The 26,335-nt window shown below is 39.5% G+C and overlaps 2 protein-coding genes across 2 annotated transcripts; both read left to right on the plus strand.

Moving 5' to 3' along the window:
* Nucleotides 1-437: 437 nt before the first annotated feature.
* Nucleotides 438-17,534, plus strand: tnrc6bb.1 (trinucleotide repeat containing adaptor 6Bb.1). Its single transcript, XM_065278452.1, has 21 exons — nucleotides 438-503; nucleotides 2,196-2,266; nucleotides 2,660-2,681; nucleotides 5,020-5,358; nucleotides 5,665-7,569; nucleotides 7,659-7,826; nucleotides 7,915-8,096; nucleotides 8,221-8,295; nucleotides 8,385-8,534; nucleotides 8,809-8,937; nucleotides 9,027-9,149; nucleotides 9,234-9,332; nucleotides 9,431-9,629; nucleotides 9,748-9,891; nucleotides 9,962-10,081; nucleotides 10,503-10,631; nucleotides 12,569-12,655; nucleotides 12,749-12,952; nucleotides 13,392-13,450; nucleotides 15,224-15,363; nucleotides 15,577-17,534. The coding sequence occupies exons 2-21, from the start codon at nucleotides 2,219-2,221 to the stop codon at nucleotides 15,995-15,997; spliced, it is 4,743 nt and encodes a 1,580-aa protein (XP_065134524.1). The 5' UTR covers nucleotides 438-503; nucleotides 2,196-2,218; the 3' UTR covers nucleotides 15,998-17,534.
* Nucleotides 17,535-19,449: 1,915 nt separating this feature from the next.
* Nucleotides 19,450-26,211, plus strand: tmem184bb.1 (transmembrane protein 184Bb, duplicate 1). Its single transcript, XM_065278453.1, has 10 exons — nucleotides 19,450-19,568; nucleotides 20,909-21,130; nucleotides 22,516-22,681; nucleotides 23,606-23,696; nucleotides 23,779-23,854; nucleotides 24,014-24,105; nucleotides 24,203-24,372; nucleotides 25,035-25,229; nucleotides 25,448-25,474; nucleotides 25,880-26,211. The coding sequence occupies exons 1-10, from the start codon at nucleotides 19,557-19,559 to the stop codon at nucleotides 26,071-26,073; spliced, it is 1,245 nt and encodes a 414-aa protein (XP_065134525.1). The 5' UTR covers nucleotides 19,450-19,556; the 3' UTR covers nucleotides 26,074-26,211.
* Nucleotides 26,212-26,335: the final 124 nt, after the last annotated feature.

Below are 26,335 nucleotides of genomic sequence, written 5' to 3' on the forward strand. Positions count from 1 at the left end.
TTTCTATTCTTAAAAATATTTTTTATTATATTGAATGGCGCTTAAAGTATTTATATGCATGTTTTATAGGTTTGATTTAAAATATTATTCAGAAATATAGTGGGATATAATGTTAAAAACTTAACATGAAGACATTTCACTCCTTAATAGTAAATAGTTTGTTGTGATCGACTTCTTGCGACGCTGCGCAGATGGATCGGCGAATGACATCGTAGTATCGCGATAACAAATCGAAAGCACTCCGCCAACAACTCGCTCTCGCGATACTTTAATGTCCAGTTTGCACAGCGTCGAACGAAGCTAAACACGCCTTTTGTTTTAGGAGAATAAAAGTATAAATGTGTACGAAAACACGAAATGTACAAAAGTCAATAAGCTGCTTTCGATAATAAAGTGATACTCTTATTATGTGTGTACGAGCGTGCATGCGCGCGCGCGCGCGCTTTGGTACCCGGATGACGCTCGCAGTGGCGTCAGTGCGCAGCTGCAGGCCGGACTGACGGGTAAGCAAAACAAACCTAAAACATTAATAAACACTCGCTGGTTTATGGTATTTTTCACATCTATAACGCGAACATAAAGACACGTGCACATGTGATAGTGTGTTAACTTCATGTGTGAGGATTCGTTTGATTCTTTTCTGATGATATCTGTCAGTGCTGAAGTTTTGTTTTTAGCTGTTGGCTATCGTCACTAGTGATGGCGAAGTGAAGCTTTCTTGAAGCAGTGAAGCTTTCAACCCAATTGTATCGGAAAAAGGTTCATTACTCGAAGCTTTTCAAATCAGAGCTCAATGAGGACCTCTGCTGGTGAAAGTGCTGTTTCACAACATGCTCCACAACCAAACAACGTATTAATTATAAAAGCAAAACTTAATGGATTGACAAATTAAGGATAGATTCATAAATAAATGTAACAATATATTAAATACATGACCAATGCATGTTCCATTTCATGCGAATGGTACTCCAAACAAAAATAACAAATTAAGGATAGAACTTGTCTCAAAAGTATGAAGTGTGAACCAATTAAAAAATATATCATGTTATTAAGTGGTGCAGAAAAGGCTTTTTACTACTATATATATATCATAAACTCACTACAGTAATCGATTCCGTGTAATGCAATACTCCAATACAACCCATGAGGGCGCGCCGCGCATTGCACAATTCTAAACCTTTGAATCAGATAACGAAGCAGTCACGTGGGTGTGTGTGAAACGAAGCTTCGGACGTCATTGGTCACGTGATTTTGCCAGAACGAATCAAGCTTCGATACAAAGCTTCAATGAAAATCGGTTCGTTTTTTTTGGCACACGCTTCGGAGCTTCGGTGTCACTGGTAACATCACTAATCGTCACACACTAATAAATTAAATAAATAACAGCTGTACATAAACTAACATGACATTAAATGATTTGAATAACACTGTTTTACACAATATACACGTTATTAGAGTTCAATGTCGGTGCATTGTTCGTGTTTAGCTGTAAATACGCCATCGTTAGCATGTTAGCTTGATAAGTTTGTATGGAGAGATGAATAACACATCAAACACAAAAGAGGAAAGCGTTATTTTAGTGACATATATCGATAAACTCTTACTTAACTAACACAAATACCTAATAATTAGTTCAGGTTTATTTATAAACGTTCTCCTTGATAAATAGCAAGTTTTTGACCTGTGCCATGTTTTTAAAGTATAACACGATGAATGACTATAAAATCATTCAATGTCATGTTATATTATATTAAAGATCCGCAGTATTATCATCCTTTACTGACACTCACTCAGAAAAAATAAGCTGGTTTTAGCTGGTCTCCCAGCTAGGTTTTAGCTGATTTTGCTGGTGTAGCAAGCAGGTTAAGCTGTGTTTTGGTCACTTTTTAAGCTGGTCTAGCTGCACCCATCAGCTTAAACCAGCTACTGCAACCCAAAACCAGCTACCAGCTCATGCTGGTCTTAGCTAGATTGTTCAGTAGGGTTATCATCACAGGACTTTAGATTATCAAGTTAATATCAGTAGTATCAGTCTAAATGTTTTCACTTCAGTTGTGTTGTTTTGCCTGAAAGCGAATAGATGCTTTAAGTCTTTATTGTCACGTGACTGCCTGTGAAATATTTGTACGGTTCAGCAACATGCACAGATCTGTTGTTGTTGTTGTGTTAAATTTGCTGTGATGTTTGTGTTTCAGAAACAGGACTGGAGCTGCAGTTCATGGAAGACCGTCAGAGTAAAACACAAGACAGTGGACGGCATCAGGAGGTAAAACTCTCACACTTATTAAACCTGTAAGCTTATCATGTGAAGAGACGTTTATTAATCTGGATATTAACATCACTTTTGTGTACAAACACCTTTAAAAGATTTAATTAATATGAATTGAGTCTTCCTCAAATCTGTTAGCATTTATTCATGCATTACAAATGAACACATTGAAGATTCCTGATAAAACATGCAATCAGTTAATGTCAAGATAATCTGAGCATAAATAATATAATAGGGACTGACAGAGATTGACTGTGGTCAATACTTCAGCATGATTTGAGTTAAACAGATTGACAAGCGTTCATATCAAACATTAATTTCAGATGATCTCAACTTTTTATGTTGTCTTTGGATAATTGCATTTTTACTAATATGTTGTTTTTATTTTAGGATACTAAAGACAGTATTAAAGGTTGGTATTTTACATATATATCTGCATGTATGTTTGAGGCCACTAATACTTTTTTTATGTTTTAAGTGAATACTTATGTTTAACAAGGTGTCCAGTAATAAATGGCAAAAATGTAAAGGGGTCATAGCGTTTTTGGTTGGGTTGGTTGGGTATGTATATGCAGGGGTTAAATGGTGATTTGTTATGTGGGGGGGCTCTGTGGGGAGGGGTACATCGAGGGGTAACATGTTTAATACTCATGACAGCAAACCCACTGGTGTGTCTCAATGACATTCTGGACCACTGATAGGGTTTGATAAGTTTCAGCTTTAAATCTGTGTCAGAGGTTGACCCCAAATATTTTAAAAAGAGCGTCTGAACTTTAAATGATGCAAATCTATGAGCTTGACACTGTATATCCATTTGTTGCACATGTCATTATGCACAATTGATTAAACTTTAAAGGAAGTTAAAAGAATCAACCTCCTTGAATAATTCTAGGCATACGATTAAGGCTAAATTAACAAGAAAATATACAACACACAGTACTGTATCATCAACATATCTTATAAATTAGCCATAGAGATTCCCTATGCTGGTCAGCAGCTAGTAAAACAATCACTATAGGTTTGATTTGTGTAATCAAAATAAATTATTTTATTAAACTATACAATGAGTTATATCCAGTGTTATCCAGTTAACATACTGTAATTAGATGAGTGACATAAATACTTGAGTCTTCTAGTAAGTTTTCTCAACGTGGGCACCATTCTTAGCCCTCTCTCTTTCTCTCTCACAAACACACACAAGAGTTTTTTTGCTTGAGCTGCATATTTTCAACTTGCATGAAGAGACGTTAAAGGGAAAAGCATGTGTTTTTGCGGCAATTTCGCCGACCAATTTGCGTCATTTGCATCGCCCCATGCGAGGACGCGTCTGGTTGCGTCTTTGCATTGACTTTGTATGTAATCTACTCGCGCAAATCGTGACTTGCGTTTGATAAGCATGCCTCATAATGAATGGAAACCCATTATTGCCTTCGGTCGAGTTGTTAGGAGGGTGGGGCGCCCCCCTTATATAATGGTAGGGGAAACACTGTGTACCTATTTTGTCTGCTGTGTTTCGGGCTTTGATGAAACCTTTTTGCCCGTCCAACATTGCACAAAAGGAAAATGTTTCCGCGCATTTGGATTCTGTCCGCATAATCCGCAACGCGGAAATCATAGGGCCCTACTAATGAATAACTTGACTCATCTTACTCCACTCCTTTAAGTCTAACGTAACTGACACTGTGATTGTAAACCAAGACCGCGTGCGGCATCTGAAAGTGCTTGTGCAACATTATGCACCTTGCGTATGTTAAACATTATCGATCACATATCGAACTGTCATTACAGTTTTATCGGGAAAAGTTATATCAGTAAAATTATCGTTATCGAATTTCCTGTACACACTGCATATTTATTCGGTTGTCAATTTACTTTTTTAATGCTTACAGGTAATCCTGTTCTGTATACACACAGTTCAGTAATTTACTGGTCTGACAACCGCATTCTACAACCAAATTAACTCCCGCTAAATGCAGGTACTGACAACCGCAACCGGTCTCTCTTCTGAAAAAAGAAATGCCTAGAAGGTGGAAAAGTCTTCTGTATGCGCGGTGCAGAAAATGACAGAGGCACGAGCGTTTGTTGGCCAGTGTTGCCAGATCTTGCACAAAATAAAACAGCGAACAAGAAAAATCCAATAATAAACCTAAATAAATCCAAATGCTTTCCACTCAAAGATCAAAATATTGGGACTGACACCTTCACACTTTAATAACACCAAAAACTTGATCGCTTCATAAGACAAAAGCCATAAACGGTTAAGCACCAAAGACGCGAGACGGCAGAAAGTTGCTATGGTTATCTCTGTGTCAGTCATCACATTTTCAGCAGTGAGTCTTGTTCCGTAAAGACATGAAACAAACATTTAGGGGATTCACTCCCGCATTTAAATGCGGTTGTCACTCCCGAAAGTTTGCAGTGTGTACGAGACCATATATTCTGTTATCAACACTTTCTGTAATTTGATGCAAAAAAAAACATGATGCTAAAAGATTTCAAGTTATTTTATTACTGTTGAACTTTACAGCAGTTTACAAATACCTCTAAGCAAACAGAAGTTGGTGTATGAAGTATTAAAAAAAGGAGAGAGCAAGAGAAAGGGAGTGTCCTACCCATGTGTGTACCTCATAGTGACTCCAAACTTTTTTAAATGGAAGTCTGTTTACAAAACTGTAAGTTGTTGATGGCCTTTGTTATGTCTGAGTATGTTATGTTTAAGGTTTCTTGTTTCTTCTTTAATTACCTGTCAGAATCAAGTTCATCTGTCCCGTCTCTCACCACCCTTACCTGTACTTCATCACGTCCTGATTTTACCCAAACAACCTCCCCCTGTCCTGTCGTCGGGGGTTCAACTAACCCCCCTGAGGGAGGGAACAATGCAAAGTGGACCACTGTGGCCAACGGACAGCCCCCCTCCGCTGTGTCTCAGCGCTATATGCCCCGTGAGGTGCCACCACGCTTCCGAAACCAGCAGGAACCCAAAGTGCTATTGAAGAGAGGCCAGCCGCCACTGTCCTGCATGCTGCTGGGAGGTGGACAGGGAGGGGACGTCACGCCCTCCACTAATGCAAGCACATCTGATCCCTCAGGTGGGTCAGTCATTAATAGTGTAGTAAACCATGTGGAATGAAAATGTTTAGAATAATAGACACAGAATTTAGTTATGATAAGAGATGTTAAATAGTCTTATTGATAATTCAAAGCCATGTCGTAGCACATTTTAATAATTATGCAAGGGGTGGGTGATGTGGAGAGTTTTTGACATATTGTTATGTTTTAGACAGCATGTAAGAATAAAGTTCAGACTTAAATTCAGACTAAATAAAGTTCAGATTCATATTTGTCACTGACCCATAGACTTATTCTTGCCTGAAGTAGTGTTGTCCCTCTTCCAGATGCTACTGTTTCTCTGCACTCATCATCTGATGCCTCTGCCACTCCAACTTATGCAAATTACTCATGGGGTCTTGGCCCAGAAGGCCAATCTTCCGCTCAGGGAATGGACAATATAGACAGTTCTGATACAGAGAAATGGCCGAGTCTCAGCAAGAGTGGAAGACTGGAAAGTTCTTGGAGCAGTGATCAGAGAGCGTCTTCTCCCATTTGTGAATATTCACAAGCCAGTGCAGTGGTGGGTGCATCCTCACGGTCTGAGAATAAAGAATCTATTAAAGGAGCGGATCAGTCATTCAATTCCAAGGTGCCATCTTCTGCTGGAGATCAAGAGGGCTCTCGAGGCCTAAACCCAAACTACAGCCCTCCATCCTGGGCTGGTCCTGTACAAGATGACCCTGAAGGAGGACTCTTAACCAACACTGCCTCTGAGGAATCTCCTCCCACACCCTTGAGTCCAGCTGGTGCGCTGTCCCAGACGCTCAGCAACAACAAAGAGTGTATTATGGGTGATTGGGCGGAGATTAAAGCTGGACCAAATGTTGTTGATAGCAAAGATGATGGGGTCAACTTAGATGCATGGGATACAGGTGAAGAGCAGGTGAAGAGGGGGAGTGATACAGCAGGAGATAATAGAACAGTTCGGGATGAAAGTTCAGTTAGTACCACTGGCATCTCTAGGGGAGAGATGGGTGTTACAAATGAGCAGGCATCTACAGGATGGACCTCAGACTCTGTTGGGACATCAAGAGAGGACCCTTCTGTGTTTGCAGCAAGTTCAGTGACATCAAGAGATGACAATCAGAAAAGCGTTTGGGATGGCTTAGAGAAAGAATCAGCTCGAGGGGAAAGTAGTAGGGATGGGATGCACATCCAGAGTCCCTTAACAAGTCAGACCTCCAACCCTGAAGAGGCCTTGCAGACCATGATCAATCGCACTAACCTGGACCCTAAGGTGCTGTGCAACACAGGATGGGGCAAGACCCAGATCAAACAGAGTGTTGCCTGGAATGTAGAGAATGTTGTCTGTAATGTAGAGGAAGACACTAGCCGCCATAAGGAGGGCTGGAAAGGTACAGGTGATGCCCCTTTTTCTAGCTCCAAAATGCAAAAGCAGGAGGGAATGGAGGTTAGCCATGATCAACGATGGGGAGCTGAAGGGCAGAAGTGGGATGAGAGGACGGTGGTGAAAAGGGATGGCTGGGGCATGCATGGAGAAGTTGGTACTGGTCACAAAGGGGGTGGATGGGGGGAAGCCCAAGACAATGACAGTACATGCAGGAGGGAAGGGGCAGAGTGGGACCAAGGTAGCAGAAGTGAGTGGAGACAGACGACACCTTTACCCGAGGCTGGAGGCTGGAAGGAGACAAGAAGTAGTGACTCCAATAATCAGGGTGAGGGGTTATGGGGCAGCTCTGAAAAGGAGGGGCATCAGAGTGGTGGCTGGGGAGGTGTCAGCGTCAAGCAACACCAGGGATGGGGTGAGAAGCATCTTCCATCACAAATACCAAACAAACAAACAGCACTTAAAACCCAAACCCAAAACCAACCGCAGCAGCAATCACAAACCCAGAAGCAAATGCCGGGACATCCAAAGGCCTTGCAGGACAGGGGTCAACCAGGAGGACCAGAGGGTCAAAGTAAAGGGTCTGGATGGACATGCGGCCCCATCCCTGAGATTTCTTCAGTTGTAGAGTCGAGTGGGTGGGAGGAACCCTCGCCTCAGTCCATTAGCCGAAATATGGAGATTGATGATGGCACATCTGCATGGGGCGACCCATCACGTTACAAAAACAAGAATGTCAATCTGTGGGATAAGAAAAGCTCACAGACCCAACAACAAAGTTGTCAGTCAAGTGTTACACAGTCTTCTGGAAGACAGACTGGAGCTCCGCCTAAGAACCCTGGTAAGAAGATAAATCTATAGAGGCATATTACAGTATAGTTCATGTTTTTAAACTATGGAACTGTTCATGAATGTATGTACACTTTCTAGTTTCTGCAACATGGGGACATGGGGGCAGTGGTTCACCAGATCAGTCTGTGGACAATGGGGCAGCTGCATGGGGAAAATCAGTTGATGCCCCAGCTAGCTGGGGGGAGTCAGAGGAACCAGGGAAAGCTGGAGTATGGGGAATCTCACATTCTCGTCCTACCAAGTCTGGTAAGATCTTGTCGAGGTACTCTTGCTTCTTCAGTAGTGAAACTCTTCCAGTGTCTCATTTAAGTTGGTATTCTCCTTTACCCTTTAGGTTCAAAGTCTATGCAAGAGGGGTGGGCTGACGAAAGCTCAACTGCATCCCGTCACTCTAGCTGGGAGGAGGAAGATGGTGGCACTGGCGTCTGGGGCAGCAGAGGATCTCAAAGCAGCATGTCCACATACAACTCTGGAAGCTGGAATCAGAACCATGGGGGCAGGCGACATAGTACTCGGGTATGTTTTGATCATGTGTGCTGTTGAAATCCAGCGTTGTCTTTCAGTCCAATGTCCTCACCAAGACTTTTTGATCTAACAGGATAACATTTTTATTGACTTGATACATTTGGTTTGTCTACAGAGCCCAGTTAAAGGTAACAGTGGGGACTCATGGGCAACTCCTATGACTCGACAGTTCTCAAACATGGGCATAATGGTAAGATACAGTTCTGATCCACCTAAACTAAGGTTCAGTTGGAGATCACAGGTCCTGTCTCACTGCATATTCTTTTTTGACATTGTTAGGATGAAGACTCCAGCATGAGTCAGGAAAGACATGACAAGAGAGGAATAAATGATGGAGAAATGCGCCGAGGTGGCAGGGCTGGAGGAGCGTTCCGTTCACAGAATTCCAAAGAGATCACACCTGGGGATAGTGGGCCATACCTGGACAAGGTATTGAGATTCACCTAGACTGCATCCTTAATAATTCTAAAATAACCTACAACATGATTGTGTGACATCAATGAAAGTGCGATCCACTAACTAGTCCTATTGTGTCCATCTGCCTGTAACTAACTGCTTTGTTGGCCAACACAAAGCAGATGTGAGTGTTGTAAATAAACATACCATAGTTTCACTTTCCTTTGCAATTACTATACTACTGTTTCAGATATGTAGATTTTTAACATGTTTTTGGTAGTCTTACTGATTTTGTGCTGTGTTGTAGGCTGGTGGTCATGCTATGTTTGGCAGTGGTGGGATAGCTCAGCAGAGGGGGGTGCATCAGGCTGGTGTGCACCCTTTAAATCGTTCCCCTGTGATGCGGGCACAAGTGCCTCAGTTCCTCCCTCCTCAGGTACTCTTGTGTTTGTGGTTTCATTCCTATTAACTCTTCCCTTTCTGCTCTGTGTCCTAATTCACAGACTTCTGTGTGTGGTGTTACAGGTTGCTGGGCCAATGCTAAAGCCAATGGCGCCTCCTAGTGGGGGAATGTTCCCTCCTCAGCTCTCCCCCCAGCACATCGCTATGCTAGGAGGTGTTCATCCTCACATGCAGCAGTTCCAACTGGTATGTTTGAATAGAAATCTATTCAACGATACTTCTCACATGTTGTCATCTTACTTTTAAACGGTTTCTCTTTCTCTCTCTTAGGCTTGTCAACTCCTCCTTCAACAACAACAACAGCAACAACAGTTCCTGAATCAGAGAAAGTTCCCTGCTCCTCCAAGACCGCAGCATGACCAACAGCAGGTACAACACGCAAACAAACACTGCACAGAGCCCCTTTAGTGCATTATCTAAATAAGACATGGCTCACATTTTAAATGGACACATTTTTATGTGTGTAGTTGGCGCGTATAATGGCTATTCTGCAGCAGCAGCAGGGTTTGGGAGGAGGTAAACTCCCCTCGTCCCCCATGGGAGGACCTATCTCCAAACACCCGGACACACCTCCTCTCCATCATCAGAACAAACAGCCGGATGCGTCTCTTCATGCTGCCATGGGAGGATCTGAGCTGCACAACAAACCATCTACTGCGTTCACAGGTCAGCTAGATGAGCTATGAGCTTCTACACATATTTAGACAGAAACAGAAACATCGTGAATATTCTTGCAGCATGAAGAGACTGTCTGTTTGATGACGCATTTACTCTTGTGTCTCAGGTTTTGCTGGCGCCTCTGATCTGGATTCTCTGATCGGTTCTTCTGGTGGACTGAAGGATGGAGGAAGTGTTCAGTCTCGCTTTAAATGGATGATGGATGGAAGCAGTTTAACACCTTCACCACCAGAGCCCACACTGCACAACGGTAAGTTTGATTTAATACTGCTGATGCTACAGACCGAATGGATTCTAAATAGAAACATGTCTTCATTCAGGTCCAGTGAAACTGGGTGGTGGCTCCTCGTACTCTCAGTATGATGTGTTGGGTGGAAGCTGGCACAGATCATCAGGTGTTAAAGTCGACACATCACCTGTCAATCCGACCTGGCCTCCAGGTACACTCTTCAACTCTGTGAACTATGGTGTGTTGTTGAAAAGTTTTCTTGACACTGAAGCCCAAGAAAGTTTTTGATCAATGGATGTAGATTTGTCTGTTGTTTGAATCTACTGGATAAACATTTAAGTTTGAAGGGTCTGTTCAAAGTTAATCTTTGTTATTAGTCACGTTTTTGCTAGTGATGTTTCTCATCTGTAAGTGTTTTTGAATATAAGCGTTTGCTCAGTAAATAATTTAATGTAAGGTTTAGTTTGGAAGTGAATTGTGTGAAGTGTAATCAAATCATTCTTCTGTTGATCAAATCTCTTCTGTTTCTGATTGATTCTTGCTGGATGATTTATTAGATGATGATGATGATGAAATTACACAGTTTTTAAACTTTCACATGTTTTATTCTTTTAATATGTGCTCATTCCCAGAGTTTCAGCCGGGTGTCCCATGGAAAGGCGTACCGAGTCCTGAACCGGACCCTTACATGACTCCTGCAGGACTGCTGGGATCATCTGTTCTCACAGATACAGAACATCATCTCCTGCAAGATAACACAGGTATATACACACACAGACAAAGAAAGAGAACTGTGTGATAAACTTAAATTAGATATCTTGATATCGTTAAATTTTTGGACAATTAATAAAATATGTAAAGAATCATTGAAGACGGGACAGTGAACTATTAGAAAATAATTCACACCCAAGGTGATAATGTGGCATGACGCAAAATGGATTATGATCGTAATCGTATTTACTATCTGCTGACCATAGATCAGTGGTTCTCAAACGGGGGGCCCCAGTTTTATGAAATTTTATAAAATACATTCATTTATCGTGAATTCTGTGTAATTAAACCAAAAAAAAATATAAGGCTACTAACCAACAGCACTACTTTGTATAATTTAATATAGGGATGCACCGCTAGGATTTTTTTGGGCCGATACCGATTTAAACAGACAACTTCTGACCGATGCCGATACTGATATTAAACACTTGTATACAATACTATACAGTTGATCTATTAACTAGTTTATTTCTGCATCAAATTATTTTTACTGAACATGGATTGGATCTGATTAACATTCAACTGACCAACATAATAAGAGAGGCACAAATTAAGCTAAAACAAATATAATAAGACAACATGACAACCTTCAAAGGTGGTTTTTGCTATTCAGCATTTCTTTTATTAACAACATTAACTCATTTTTTACATATAATGGATTTCTTTATGCAGTTAATTAATAAACAGTCGGTATCGGCCTTTCTCATGCTATTGCCGATATGCCGATGGTTTCAAATTCATGTAAAATTGGCCGATTAATATTGGCGGCCGATACATCGGTGCATCACTAATTTAATATGTTTTAATTAAAATGCTAAATTTTAACACAGTTTTTGTCATAAATTTTCATTGGGGGGGGGGGCGCGAAGGAATGCACCGTACACAAGGGGGGCCACACGCGGAAAAAGTTTGAGGAGCACTGCCTTAGATCAGCATAGGGATCTCTATGGTTAATTTATAAGACATGTTGCTGATATGTTGTACCTTTTCTGGTAAATTGAGTCTTTTTTTAAGTATCTTATGCCTATAATTGGTCAATGATGTTGTATAATTCTTATAGTTGCCTTTTCTGAAAGTTTGATCAATTGTGCATGAGGACATGTGCAGCAAATGCATATATGGTGTCAGACTCATAGATTTGCATCATTTAATGCAGGTTCAGACGCTCTTTTTAAAGTATTCTGAAAAAAAATTAAAAAAGTACCCCCCCACACACACACACACATAAAAAAAACCCAATTTAACCCCTGGTTGGAGACGATAACTCGCATTATGGGATAATAGTTGCTCTTTAAAATGCAGTGCAACAACGCAGTAAAAATCTAGACCTAGAGACCAGTTTTACTTTTTTTAAATGAACACATGTAAATGTTGTTTGATATCACATATAGAGACCGCCCTCTTCTCTCACATCTTGTAAATGATGATATTTTATTTTGTGTAAGTATTCTCAAAGCCATATCATCATCATATAGAATATTTCATTATCCAATACATCATGAATGTCTGATGTCACCATTCTGATAATGATGAGTTACTTCTGAGATGTAAAGGGGGAATGAAATTATCTATTGGTGCCGTCTTTAACACATTAATCTTTATTTTTAGCAATATTCAATATTCATATATTATATTTCCAAAGGCCTAAACACAAAATGATGGCTGATCTACAATCCTTTATTGGTTATTTTGAAGCATATAAAAAAAATGACAAGTCCGTTCAAATGGAATTTGAGTCATGCTGTGATTTAAAGTTTTAGTTTGTGTTAGTGGAGATTTAGATCACCAAAATCACAGTTAAATATGTGGAGTACTGCAGTTTTACTCATCATTAGTTTTTATTGTTTGTCTGTCTTTCTCTTTTTATTTAAATGTGTGAGAATAAACTGTAAAGAATACTCATGCGTGATGTGTGTCTGTGTTTCAGGGTCAAACTCACTCAACACACGTTTGCCTTCACCTGGTGCCTGGCCATACAGTACCTCAGACCCAACACACACTGTACACGCTTCAGGTAACACACAGACACACAAAGCTCTAGACATCAGTATATTTATAGTAAATAATAATCATCATTTATTTTTATGTTTTCTGTGTTCTGTTGCAGCTAAGTATTCAGAACTGAAGTCCAGTTGGCCCCCTGAGCCCATTGGACACGGCAAATCATGGAGGACCAATCGGAACAGTTCTCATCTGCCCCGCCCTCCTCCAGGCCTCACCAGTCAGAAACAGGCGTGGTCAGGGGAGGGGCCACGGATGCCCAGGGTGTGGGGGGGAGGAGCAAACAGTCACGAGTTGCCCTTTAAACCCGGTAAAGATCACATACACTCAGGATCTATGAGCATCAGAAACATACAGATATCAAAACATCATGGGTTTGATCCTCAGTAAACACATCTACATCAAGAGATTCTTATGAACTTTACCTCACTTTGGATTAAAGCATCTTCTAAATGAATTCATGTAAATGTGAAGTCTCTAACGGTACATTCACATGGGGCGTTAACGATTCTCATTTACTTTTAATGGGTGATGTCATGCAGAAGTTGAATATTTCTCAAGTTTTTAATCTCATCAGATCGCCTTATGCTAATTACGTTTATGCAAGACCGCAGCATGTGTTGCAGCGTCTTTGATTGGCTGTTGGCCACGCTTCAGACATGCCTTGCGTCAAGCGTTAACGCTTTCCCCCTGTGTGAATGTACCGTAATACTTTCTTCTCTGTCTTTTTGTGTAACTCTTCTGTTCAGAGTGGAGTGATGGCGGAGCAGGAAAATCTTGGCTGTTACTACGCAACCTCACACCACAGGTACACACACACACACACACACACAGATACACAATTGAGATTAGGGCTCACTTGGCCATCACCTGCTTTCAGATGGAGCAGCATTTACTACACAAAGCCATAGTTCACTGACAATCGGGTGTAATTATGAAGGCGATATTGCCCAGCTGTAAGTGACCTACGGCTTTGTGTAGTATACATAGCTCAATCTGAAAGCAGCTGATGGTGATTTACTCCTAATCAAGTAACAGAATAAAGAGAATATTTATCATTTCTAGGGATGTAACGATACTTCGCAGTACGATACTTCACGATACAAAACAAAAAATGCCTCTATGTTGCATCGTGCATGATGGGGATATTTATACAATGACGTTCTTTTAATTTTATTCGTTGACCGGTCAACACGTGATCTACTCTGCGCCAGCGTCACACAGACATCGCTTGAATCACCTGCAGCTTGAACTGAAAGTCAGCAACATGACTTCGGTAGAAACAGAAATTGATATATATAATGCCCTGTCATCTTTTAACTCCAACGTCTGGCAGCATTTTGTTTTCATATCACTCGACGGGAATCTTAATCAATCGCACGGACGCGTGCACGCACAAACACATGTCCAGACACGCGCTTCTGTTCTGTCCGTTCAGCCCCGCGCAGCCCAACCCAGCCACATACAACATGATGACACGCGATTGAGATCCTAACCCTAATCTTATGAAAACATTACATAACTAAAGTAAGTTTATAAATAATAATGATTATCTTATTTTGACTCGATCACTTTTGGCTCCTGTAGATGGACATCAGAAATGTTTTGTGCACAGCAGGGAAAGGGAAGCAGAAATGAGAGATGATGAGTTTAAGGGAGTTTAATCGTTACCTAGTCAGGTCTTAAACATTAGAGACAAAATCTCAAGAAAACCTTTGTCAAGTCTATAGAATTGCATTGTTGCTAAAAAAAAGTCACATGCATTTTCAGATATGAAATTAATATTTAGTTAACTAGCTGTAGGACACAGTTGGAAATGCAGTAACTATGACTGAGATTATTTTAGTATAGTATAGCAGTCATAAAATTACTGGTTTCTTAAAATAGTGCTATTGTAAAATATTCTTGTAAAAATAAGTTATTAATCATTATTATTATAATTGTATATTGTAAAATGCAAAGTGCAAGAAAATATGTTCTCTGCTGTCATTATTTCCAAACCTTTTATGCCATGCATGCCTCCAAACATGTTAACAATGTTTATGTTAAGTATTATGAACATGACACTTAAATATGTTTAAATAAATGTAGGAATAGGTTAAGGAAAGGACATTGTATAAAAGTGTTTCAAAAAAGTCAGAAAAAAATAGGGGGCATGTGCCCCAGTAGAGCTTTATATCTAACAACGCCCCTGCTAAGTCCCTTAATTGTAATTTTATGTAAAATTTCCCTTTTTTCAGTGACAGACCTGCAGTACAGAAGGTTCAGTTAAGCTTTAAAATGTTAAAATTCTTTATTAAGTACAATAAAAAAGTTACTGAAACTGTTAATATTATGAAAATTTGTCTGAAATTTAAATAACAGTTTAATTGGTTTAATTTGCTCCCAAAAACTGTGATGTGTATCGTATCGTGAGCCAAGCGTCGAGATACAGATCGAACCGCGAGCTTAGTGTATCGTTACACCCCTAATCATTTCATCTCAATATAACCCCAGCTCTTGAAGATGTGTTGTGCTCAGTTATCATCTCTGTCTTTCAGATGTTTTTCTGTCTTTAATGACTTTATGTTTATCTCTGCAGATTGACGGCTCAACACTGAAGACGATCTGTTTACAGCACGGTCCGCTGCTGACCTTTCACCTCGGTCTGACACAGGGCAGTGCTCTGATTCGCTACTGCAGTCCTCATGAAGCCGCCAAAGCCCAGAGTGCCCTGCATATGTAAGCCACGCCCATTGACACGCCCCACTAACATATATTCATGTTTGTGATCATTGTGAAGAAACTTTTCTACTTTTACTATATGTTGGATGCATTTAAATGAGATGATTTATAAAGTCACTGATGATTATTTTAGGTGTGTGTTTAGTGACAGTCGAAGTATTCACTGTATACAGGTGAAGTTTTGTTCATTTTTCTCTCATGTCTGTTCAGGTGTGTCCTGGGAAACACCACCATCCTAGCTGAGTTCATGAGCGATGATGAGGTCATGCGCTACTTCACACATTCCCAGACCACTGGGGTCACGGGGTCACCCGAGGGCTCGTCCGGCTCTGACCCCACGTCACGAGAGGGCGTAGGTTCAGACGAGGGCGCGGCGGTCAGGATGGCGAGCGCGGGCTGGCAGGGGTTGGACGTGTCGGGCGGTTCTGGGCCGGAAGGACCCGGACTCGCTCTCCTCAGCCAGTGGAGCAACAGCACAGAGGAGGGGGCGGGGAAAGGATTCTGGGGGGGCGTGGCTCCCGGTTACCACAGCAGCAACAGCAGCAGCCTGTGGGGCACTTCTCAGTTAGAGGACGGCCCAGCTGGATTGTTGCCAGGCAACCTGCTCGGAGGCGGGACAGATAGTTTGTGATTGACAGTTATTGAAATACTGGTACAGTTAAATCTGCGGTGTTGTTTCTGTGCCACTGGAGTCAAGAAGTGACGGAGAAAATGATAAATGTCTTATTTTCCCCTAAATCCAAAATTTGTAAGCCTAATTTTAGGATGTTTTTTTCAATCGTGATGTTAATTCTATTGATAATGTAAGAATCAGAGTTTGAAGAAACACACAAACACTGATGTTATATGGAGTGATGCCGTGCTTACACACATTCTCATCGCCAGAGTTAAGCTATCTTGTATTTGAATGCAGGGACTGTTACTAAAGGCCTTTCTTTCACCTACCGCTTCACTTCAACATCCAACAGATCTTCACATCGCATTTCATTTTCAATCAAGCAACACTTGATGCTGGTAGATTTTTGAGTCTCATGAAAACATGTCTGTCTTATATTTCACCCCAAAATCAAAGTTTAAGAATCAGTTCATCCTGATGTTTGTTTCATTATTATACATCTGTTTGTCTTACTTCAGTAATGCCAGAAGATCTTGATGCTCTCCTGTAACATTTAACCTTTTTTTGATGTTGAGGGGAAATATAAGCGGTTTGTGATGCACTGCGACTTTTCTCATTTAGTATTTTTGTCTTGTTTTCAGTACAAATATCTAAAAAATCTTAAATCAAAATGCATTTTCTTGATTATAAAAAATTCAAAAAATATACAATTTAAGTTAATAAAAAAACTCTTATTTCAAGAAAAATTTTCTTTCCTCGTTGGCAGATTTTTTTGCTTATTTTATGCACAAATTTACTTGAATTGTATATTTTTGTCTAAACTAAAGACTTATTTTGTTAAGTCAATTTTTAGGTATTTGTATTGAAACCAAGACAGAAATACTAAGTAAGAAAGTTTTTTTTTGCAGTGTGTTTATAGTTATGTTCAGTGTTCAATAACGCTGTGGATTGATGTTTGTGTATTACTGAACACCGGTCTCACATACGGACCGATCACTGTTTTCATTATCTCTCTGATTTAACATTTATATCATTTCATTTGATTATTTAAATGTCATTTTTTTTTGGTAAAGCATATACAAGTTATGTTTAAAGACTGAGCGTGTGTCTATAATGTATGTATGTGTGCACTTTACAGTTTGTTTTGGTGTATATTTGTGTGCGGCTGCTTTAGATTGATGTTGTTTATTGTGCACTATACACTGCTGGTTGTGTTTGGCATTAGCGGGTTTTGCGTTTCTTTTCTAAGTGAACTCATGTAGCCTTTTGTATAACGGCTGAACTGCAATAATGATTCAATGAGCATTTATAAGACACAAACATGTGACGGCGTTTCTGCCAAAAAAAAAAAAAAAAAAACTTATCTGCCTGTCCAGAGTTTACAAACAGCTAAAAGACATTATACATGTGTTTCTGTATTGTTGTTTTTGTTTTAAATTAAGACTTTAACACTCCTTTCAGTGTTTCATTTTTTGAGATTTTACAAAGAAAAAGTGAAGAGCTTATTTAAATACGTGAAATATGAAGCTGTTATAAAGATTGAAGTATTTCATCTCTGTCTCTACGTCTACGTCTTTCATTCACATTCACTTGTGGATTGTGTTTTGATTTCTTCTGTATCTCTGGAAGCTTTTTAATCTTTTTTCCTCTTAAAATAATTTATATGAACATTAACAAACAGTATTACTAAAGGTTAAAACCCTCTGAAGAAGATCTGAACACATTTAAATATCTTATTCACGTGCTAACTTTAATATCCACGTGTTTTGAAGTGATGGAGTTATTGAAGGAATCAGTGATGAGATCTGACTGCACGTGTCTTCAGCTTCTTTACAAGGTTCAGTATCGGTCATGTCTCTGCACATTCTCCTTTATTAATGTGTTTAAAGGGGACATATCATAAAAATCTTGAAAATATCATGAAAAAATGACTTTTTCCATGTTTATTTGTAATATAATTGGGTCCCCAGTGCTTCTATCAACAGGGTTCCCACGGGTCCTTGAAATCCTTGAAAGTTTGTGAATCTGGGGGAACAAATGTAAGGTCATGGGAAGTTTTTGAAAATCTACATAGATAGATACAGGTCATTGAAAGTGCTTGAATCTATTTTATGCAAGATGTTTTCTGGAAAAAAAATCCATATTATTCCCTGTGTAGTGTAGGATAATATCATAAAAATTCTAGACTTTTTAAGCACACGTGTTAAACTGTTCACTTTAAATGCTTATATCTTCTGTATGTGAATGTTGATTCATACCAAAATGCTTTCTTTGCATAGTTGTGTTTGACACAAGAAAACGTCTCTGGTTACGTATGTAACTGTTGTTCCCTGAGAAGGGAACGAGACGCTGTGTCTCCCTTGCCATACTTCCTGCGTCCCTGTAACACCGTCTTTGGCAATATTTCAGATATTGATATACTTCCTGGCTCCCGCGTCACCCTGTCTTTGTTGTTAAGCCTCATCATTGGTTGAATTTGATATTCACATTCAGACACACTTACCCCTGGAGGCGTCCCCAAAGTGTCACCGCAGTGACGCAGCGCGAGTTCCCTCAAAAGGGAACTGTAACAATGTATCTTAAAAGGTAACACAATTTAACCTTGCGCTCACTTGAAATGTGTCCCCACATTTAGTCTTTGAATTTGAGGGTATTGGACCTGAAAAGTCCTTGAAAGATCCTTGAATTTGAAGTTAAGTTAGGTGTGGGAACCCTGTATCAACCTAGAAAATGTGTAAAAGATCAACCCAATTACTTAGTTTTAGTGAACCATCTCTCCAAGCTTGTGATGTCAGAAGGGGATCTTATAATAATAATACCCCGCTCCTTAATCTGCACTATCCAACCACAGCACAGCCATTTAGTGCAGAGAGAGAGAAAATTATTGACAGCACAATTGAGTTTCAATTTTGACAAACCATCATTATGTTGATCAATGTTTGTGTTATCGGCTCATTTGCATTTAAATGGACACACAAAAATGGCACATTTTGTTTGCATCAACAAAGTGGCAATTTTAACATCATAAATTATCTGTGAGGTATTTCGAGCTAAAACTTCACATATGTACTCTGGGGACACCAAAAATGTACTTGTCTTGTGAAATGCCCCCTTTAATATTTTAAATACTAAATCAATACTATGAAATAACTCCAAGAAACTAAAGCACAGGAATTGTGTAAAGATGATAAACTGTTAAAGTTATGATGTTTGTTAATCTTCTGATTCACGAGCTTCATCCTCACATGATTTACATTATTATTAAATGAGTCCTCGTGCTGTTTTCATCACTAATGTTTTATTTTTAATATTTGTGTCCAAGTGCACTTTGTTTGCAATAGATTTTAGAAACATCTAGACTGTAGATCGAGTGTCGTTTAAGTAAGAAACAAATGATCTGTTTATATTTGCAGATATGGTTGATGTGTTATGTAATGATTGTTGATATAATAACGCTGTACAGTGTGTCGGGCGCGCGCCCGCGCTCGGTGCAGGTGACGTCACCTTCATCAAGCGCAGTCAGCAGCAGTGGAGCGGTCGGTCGGTAACACCGGACAGATGCGGGTAACCGGACATGAATGATATCGTGAGTGTGTGTTTATATGATTAACGTTATATGTGAGATTATAATGCTCTGATCGGTTATATTGTGAATGATTGATTTGTGTTGATGTTGTGAGTCTGTTGTGTATCATCACCTCACATCTGTGATTGTGTTTTGATCTGCTGTAACACTCGCTGTGTTTATCTGCAGCTTAATAAAACCATACAAATAACATTAATTACATTAAAGATGATGATGATGATGATGGTTATAGCTCTCGTGACTCATCGCATCCAGTTTCAGTCAGATGATAAACGCGCGGCCTGATGTTTTTACTGCTGTAGATTTAAAATTAATCTGATCTATGTCTTAGATTTAATAAAATATAGAGATAGCAGATGGTAAATGCAGTGTAGTAATGATACAGTGTAGTACTATGATAATACTATAGTATTATTCTGTTTAAATGTAATACAGTGGTCATTCAGTACAGTGGAATTGCCATCTCTATACTATGTTATCATCATCAGATCAGGTGTGTAATATTTGTGTTAAAGATGTTTCTTGATTTAAAAGAACAAGCAACAAAAAGCTATAGTGATGCTCTTCAGACAGATGCGGTTGACATGGCAACAGAGGATCTGTTCTGCACTTCCTGTTAGAGTGAGATGAATCAGACACACAGGAACAGATGATGATGATGATGATGATGATGATGTCATCTCTACAGGATGAATCTCTCTCTCTCTGTATGTCTGGATGAGTTTATGTGCATTTGTTTATCATGAACATAAGAGATGACATCACTGTCAATGCAAGGTCTTTGTATTTTAATAAATATACTGTTAATGTGCATGCTCTTCTTAAACTAGATGTGTCAGTCAGTCTAAAGTTTATTCAAGATTTTTTACACAACACACATTTTCTTATTTTATTTTGATCTATTTATCAAATAACAAACACAGTATTCAAATACCAGGGGAAATTAGTGTTCAGAGTGACAGGCAATCATGGTTAATATACGTTCACAAGTCCTTATGTTTATAAAATTTAAAGTGCAGTCAGGTCCAATTTCTAAGCTTCCTAATGTTAGGGAATCCCCAACAACAGGTTTAAATTCATGCAAGGTAAAAAAAACAGTGTCATTTTCTTAAAATATAAATGTAATATTACCCCATTTCTCAAGAGATCCACAAACGGACGCCAATGACTTTATTTATCATGCACTTTTTGGGTTAACAACTTTGCACACCACTTACATTGATGGACAGCTACATGACGTGCTGCAATAAAGGTCATTTCTGATACTGGATCTGTCTGGCACTTTAACACTCAAGGATAGACAAAGCGATGATCAGTGTTGTCTTTCTTCTCATCTATAGATGTCTCAGCGGTGGAGGAGAGATGTGACACTATCATCAGATCATCCAGTCAATAACTCTCTGCTCGTGTCCGGGGTCGTGACGGTGACCCCAGAGGGACACAACAGATCATGGGCGACTCCAGTGATCGCCCCAGAGACGCCCATCTTCCTGATGACACCTGCTGCTCAAACCATCTCTGGGATCTTTACATGGACGGCTTTACTTCTCACCTGTCAGCAGGTATCATCCATATTACTGAAGACATGATGTGTGTGTTTATCACGATTTTATAAGATGTTTTGCTTTAAATCTGATGTCAGCAGGTGTGTGTGAGGGTTTGCTGAAGCAGAAGCATTTATACACAATACAGGGAGGTCACCTCACTAAAACAAATTTTTTATTTGCAGGTTTTCCTTGTGCTTCAGAGCTCATTTCAAATAAATGTAAATATATGATGTTTAATAATTGTTAAAAGGTCAGTAATGTAGCCTGTGGTTCAGGTGTATAGAGGGATGCTGAGAGGCTGTTGCTGTGACAACAGGTGCTATGACATCAGAGAGCAGTGGTTGTTGCATAGCAACAGAACTTAGTGTTGCTGATGAGAGACACACATATGCATAAATATGTGAAATCTGGCCAAAATAAGCCAATTCTTTCTGATCCATGCCTTTATCACCACTAGGCTGGATTATTGTAATTCACTTTTGGGTCTCGTGTTGCACGTCTCCAAATGGTGCAAAACCCTGCTGCACATCTTTTAACTGAAACTTAAAGGCACATTTCCCATATTTTAGCCTCACTCAACTGGCTGCCCCGTACATTTTAGGATCTAGTTTAAAATACTTTTATTTGCTAAATCTCTGAGTTGCTCGCTCAGGTCATCTGCTCCTGACCATTCCAAAAACTAAGCGTAATCTTAAAGGGGATCATGTCATTTCTGTGTCAGATCTCCCTTTGACCCTTAGACAGGCCTCCTCACGGTCTGTTTTTAAATCTAGGCTTAAAACACAAATATTCTCTTCAGCTTTTGACACAAGATATTGACATTTGCATTATTTCACTGCTTTAATTTCTTTATCATTAACTGTTTTATTTGATTTTCTGTTTTAAGCTTGTGTGAGATGTGTTTGTATGTTGTGTGTATTTATCTATACAGCACTTTGGTCAACTTTGGTTGTTGTAAAGTGTTTTATAAATAAAGTTTTAATTGATTGACATGTGTGCACACGCTAGGCATGGGCCGGTATGAGATTTTGGCGGTATGATAACCTTAAGCCAAAATACCACGGTTTCACAGTATTGCAGTTTTGCCATTGCAACAACTTTTTAACTGGACACAATATATTTTATTTTTAAGAAACATACAACTTGTATGCTGGGTAAAAATAAAGCCTTTTAAATTATAATTTTCTTTCAATATTTTTTAATATATATTAAATGTAAATTACATTTCATTAATTTTGCGTAAACCCAGCTCATACCTTGCAAAGGTATTACAGAAAATTTTAGTGATTTTGAAACCTTGGTATACCTTGAAACGGGTAACCGGCCCATGCCTAAGCTTTAATCTTGTAAAAACTTGTCTTCATGGGTCACTGCTGTCTCTCTCTCTCTCTCTCTCACAGATCTACATGCACTTGCGGTATTATAATTCTCCTAATGAACAGCGGCACATTGTTCGTATTCTCTTCTTTGTGCCGATTTATGCCTTTGATTCATGGCTGAGTCTTCTGTTCTTCACTAATGAAGAGTTTTATGTTTACTTTGACACGGTTCGTGACTGTTATGAAGGTAAGCAAACATCTTAAGATGATGTAGTGTAGTTAATACTTATCCTTTATTAAATTACAGCTGATTCACTGATTCATAAATATCAACTTTTAATATCACAGTCAGGTTTGTGATCTAATGATATTGTCATACATTTAGTAAAACTGTTGATTTATTAAGAAACATGAGAAACACTGTAGTTATTTACATGTACAGAGAATAATCTGTTATATTGTTTGCTTGTTAAAGGATTACTCCACTTTCATAAAAAACAAATCCAGATCATTTCCCTCACCCTCATGTCATCCAAGATGTTTATGTCTTTCATTGTTCAGTAGAGAAGAAATACAGTTTTTTGAGGAAAACATTCCAGGATTTTTCTCCATAAAGTGGACTTTATTGGACCTCAACAGTTTACAGTTTTAATGCAGCTTTACAGACGATCCCAACAAAGTCATAAGGGTCTTATCTAGCCAAACCATGAGCATGTTCACCAAAAAAAAGTACTTTTAAAACACAACTTCTTATCTTGCACTAGCCGTGTGATGCACCTTGCATATTACATCATCACATGGAAAGGTCACGCGTTAAATATTTGAAACACACACTTGAGGACAATTTTAAACAATAAACTGACACAAAGACATTAATTATTATCCTTCCTCATACTATTCTCTTTCTCCACACTTGTAAACATTGGAGCGGTAGTTTCACATACATCATGCTTGACCTTTCGATGTTAATACGTAAGGTCACGCTGGCGCATCACATGGTTAGTGCAAGATGAGAAGTTGTGCATTATAAGATGAGTGTCTATTAGTGTGATGTTTGTGTTGTTTCCCTGTGGCATTTAAGATCGATTGGACCCAGAAGCACTGCATAACATCAGACTTAACAAGCAGATACCCTGTTATAGATTGTGTTGTGTTTGTGTGTTTTCTGCAGCGTTTGTGATCTATAACTTCTTGAGTTTGTGTTATGAGTATCTGGGTGGAGAGAGCGCCATCATGGCAGAGATCAGAGGAAAACCAATCCAGTGAGTTCAGCATCTCTTTATTTCTCTCTCTCTCACACATCAGTTGTTCACACATCTCACTCGTGTGTGTTTGTGTTCACAGGTCCAGTTGTGTGTATGGCACATGTTGTCTATGGGGCAGAACGTACTCAATCGGCTTTCTGCGCTTTTGTAAACAGGTATCACACACATTCACACTTAATGAAGTTTCTAGTTTGTAGAAGTGCAATCTGTGCTTATGTTGGTTTCAAAAAACTTTATAAATACACAAAAACAAATGTTGTGAATACTTATGTACACATTTAGTGATGATGTTGTGTTGTTTTTGTGTGTATCAGGCGACGCTTCAGTTCTGTGTAGTGAAACCTCTGATGGCCGTCATCACGTTGATCCTGCAGGCCTTTGGGAAATACAGAGATGGAGATTTTAAGTGTGTACATTCACACAAATAAATAACACACACACACACACAGATATATCAGTGAGTGTAGATGTATGAGCATCATTATCTCTCTCTGTGTTTACAGTGTGGCGAGTGGTTATTTATACGTCACCATCATCTATAACATCTCGGTCAGTCTCTCTCTCTACGCTCTCTTTCTCTTTTACTTTGCCACACGAGATCTGTTAGAGCCGTACAGTCCCATGCTGAAGTTCTTCATGGTCAAATCAGTCATCTTCCTCTCATTCTGGCAGGGTGAGTCTTTCTCTTCTTCATTTATAATCAAATACACAAGAACTCTAAGGTTATCTATATCAGTAATCTCATGCAAATATCAACCTGGTGGTGTGTTCATACCAGACATGAATGAAGCGTTAAGCACGAGTGATTTAGTCAGTCACAAGTGTCTAGTTCATTTTCAATAGGAGATGTGTGCAATATGGCAAAATGGGGGCAGGTACAGAGGCAGAGCAGAGTCGGTCCACACACCTTGCTCCTTGCCCCTTCCATGGACATTGCTCTTCATGGCAGGCACTGTTGAGGATAAACAGATTTGCACTAAATGCAGCACAAAATGCTTTTACTATACGGGAAAACCGTAGCCGTTTTCCGTGTGAAATGCCAATAACAGTGATTCATTCTCATAAATGCACACACAGTAATATTTGTTTTTTGAAGAGCTGCCCCTTTTCTTTTTTGGGGCTTTTGGTTTGTACAGTTTAATACACAGCATTCTTACAAATGATGTTGTCTTCCAAAAACTTGTGTCTTTATTTGTAACATCATAACGCATGTATCTTACAGTTACTCTGAACATGAAGCTCAGATAGAAAAAAGATTTTTCACACAAGATCTGTTAAAGTTCAACATTTAATGAGCTGAATGTTGGTGAAACTAAATGACTTTGTGTGATGTAGGAATGCTGTTGGCTATCCTGGAGAAATTTGGTGGAATTCCTCGGATAAACTCCTCTGATGTCACTGTGGGGGAGGGGACTGTTGCCGCCGGTTACCAGAACTTCATCATCTGTATTGAGATGTTCTTCGCTGCTCTGGCACTCAGACACGCATTCACACACAAGATCTACATGGACAAATCACTCAGCGCTCACGGTAACAATCACTCATCACATCAGCCAATCACATCTAACCACTGAACAGCCAATCACTGATCACATCAGCCAGTCACATTCAACCACTGCACACCCAATCACTGATCATATCAGCCAATCACATCCAACCACTGAACAGCAAATCACATTTAGCCAATCACGGTCTTCACTGTTGCTTTGATATCATATTCTCTCTGTCTCTCTCTCTCTCTCTCTCAGGCTGTGTTCCTGTCTATGGTCAGTACGGTAGGTTGATTTAATCACTCTCATTGTATTTCATTATTTTTGTTATTTGTTTGAGATATTGATTATCTTCTCTGCACTGACCCTAAAACTGATGTTTGTGTTTATGTGTCTGTGTGACCAAATGTCCCCACAAAGATAAGAATACCAGTAAATGTTTGACCTTGTGGGGACATTTTGAGGTCCCAATGAGGAAACAAGCTTATAAATCAAACAAGATGGTGTTTATTGAAAATGTGAAGTAGCAGAAAGTAGCGTGTAAAACATCATCATCACAAATAAATCATGCACTCAATATAGAAATGAAATGTTCTCTAGACTGATGATGTCTTCAACACAACACACTACAAACCCTGTCATCATCATCATCATCATCATGTCCTGAACAATGATGTCTCTCTGTCTCAGGTCATTCGTCTATGAGTATCTCCAGCAGTCTGAAGGAGACGATGAATCCAGGCGATATGCTTCAGGACGCCATCCATAACTTCTCTCCTGCGTATCAGCAGTACACACAACAGAGTCGAACAGAACCTCACCTGACCCGATCTAACAGTACCAATGAGAAAACATTACTGCTCAGTTCTGATGATGAGTTCTGACACACACACACACACACATATATACACACACATATACACACACACACACACACACACACACACACACACACACACACACACACACACACACACACACACACACACACACACACACACACACACACACACACACACACAGTTAACATGAAGAGCGTCATAAACAACAACCAATACTGTTTCGTGAGTTGATGTTGAAGACACTAGAGAGTGAATCAGTTAACTTGGGTTAAACAGAAAACAGAGAGGATATTTATATATACAC

This window comes from Paramisgurnus dabryanus, chromosome 3, assembly GCF_030506205.2.
Source record: "Paramisgurnus dabryanus chromosome 3, PD_genome_1.1, whole genome shotgun sequence".
In the NCBI taxonomy this organism is placed as follows: Eukaryota; Metazoa; Chordata; class Actinopteri; order Cypriniformes; family Cobitidae; genus Paramisgurnus; species Paramisgurnus dabryanus.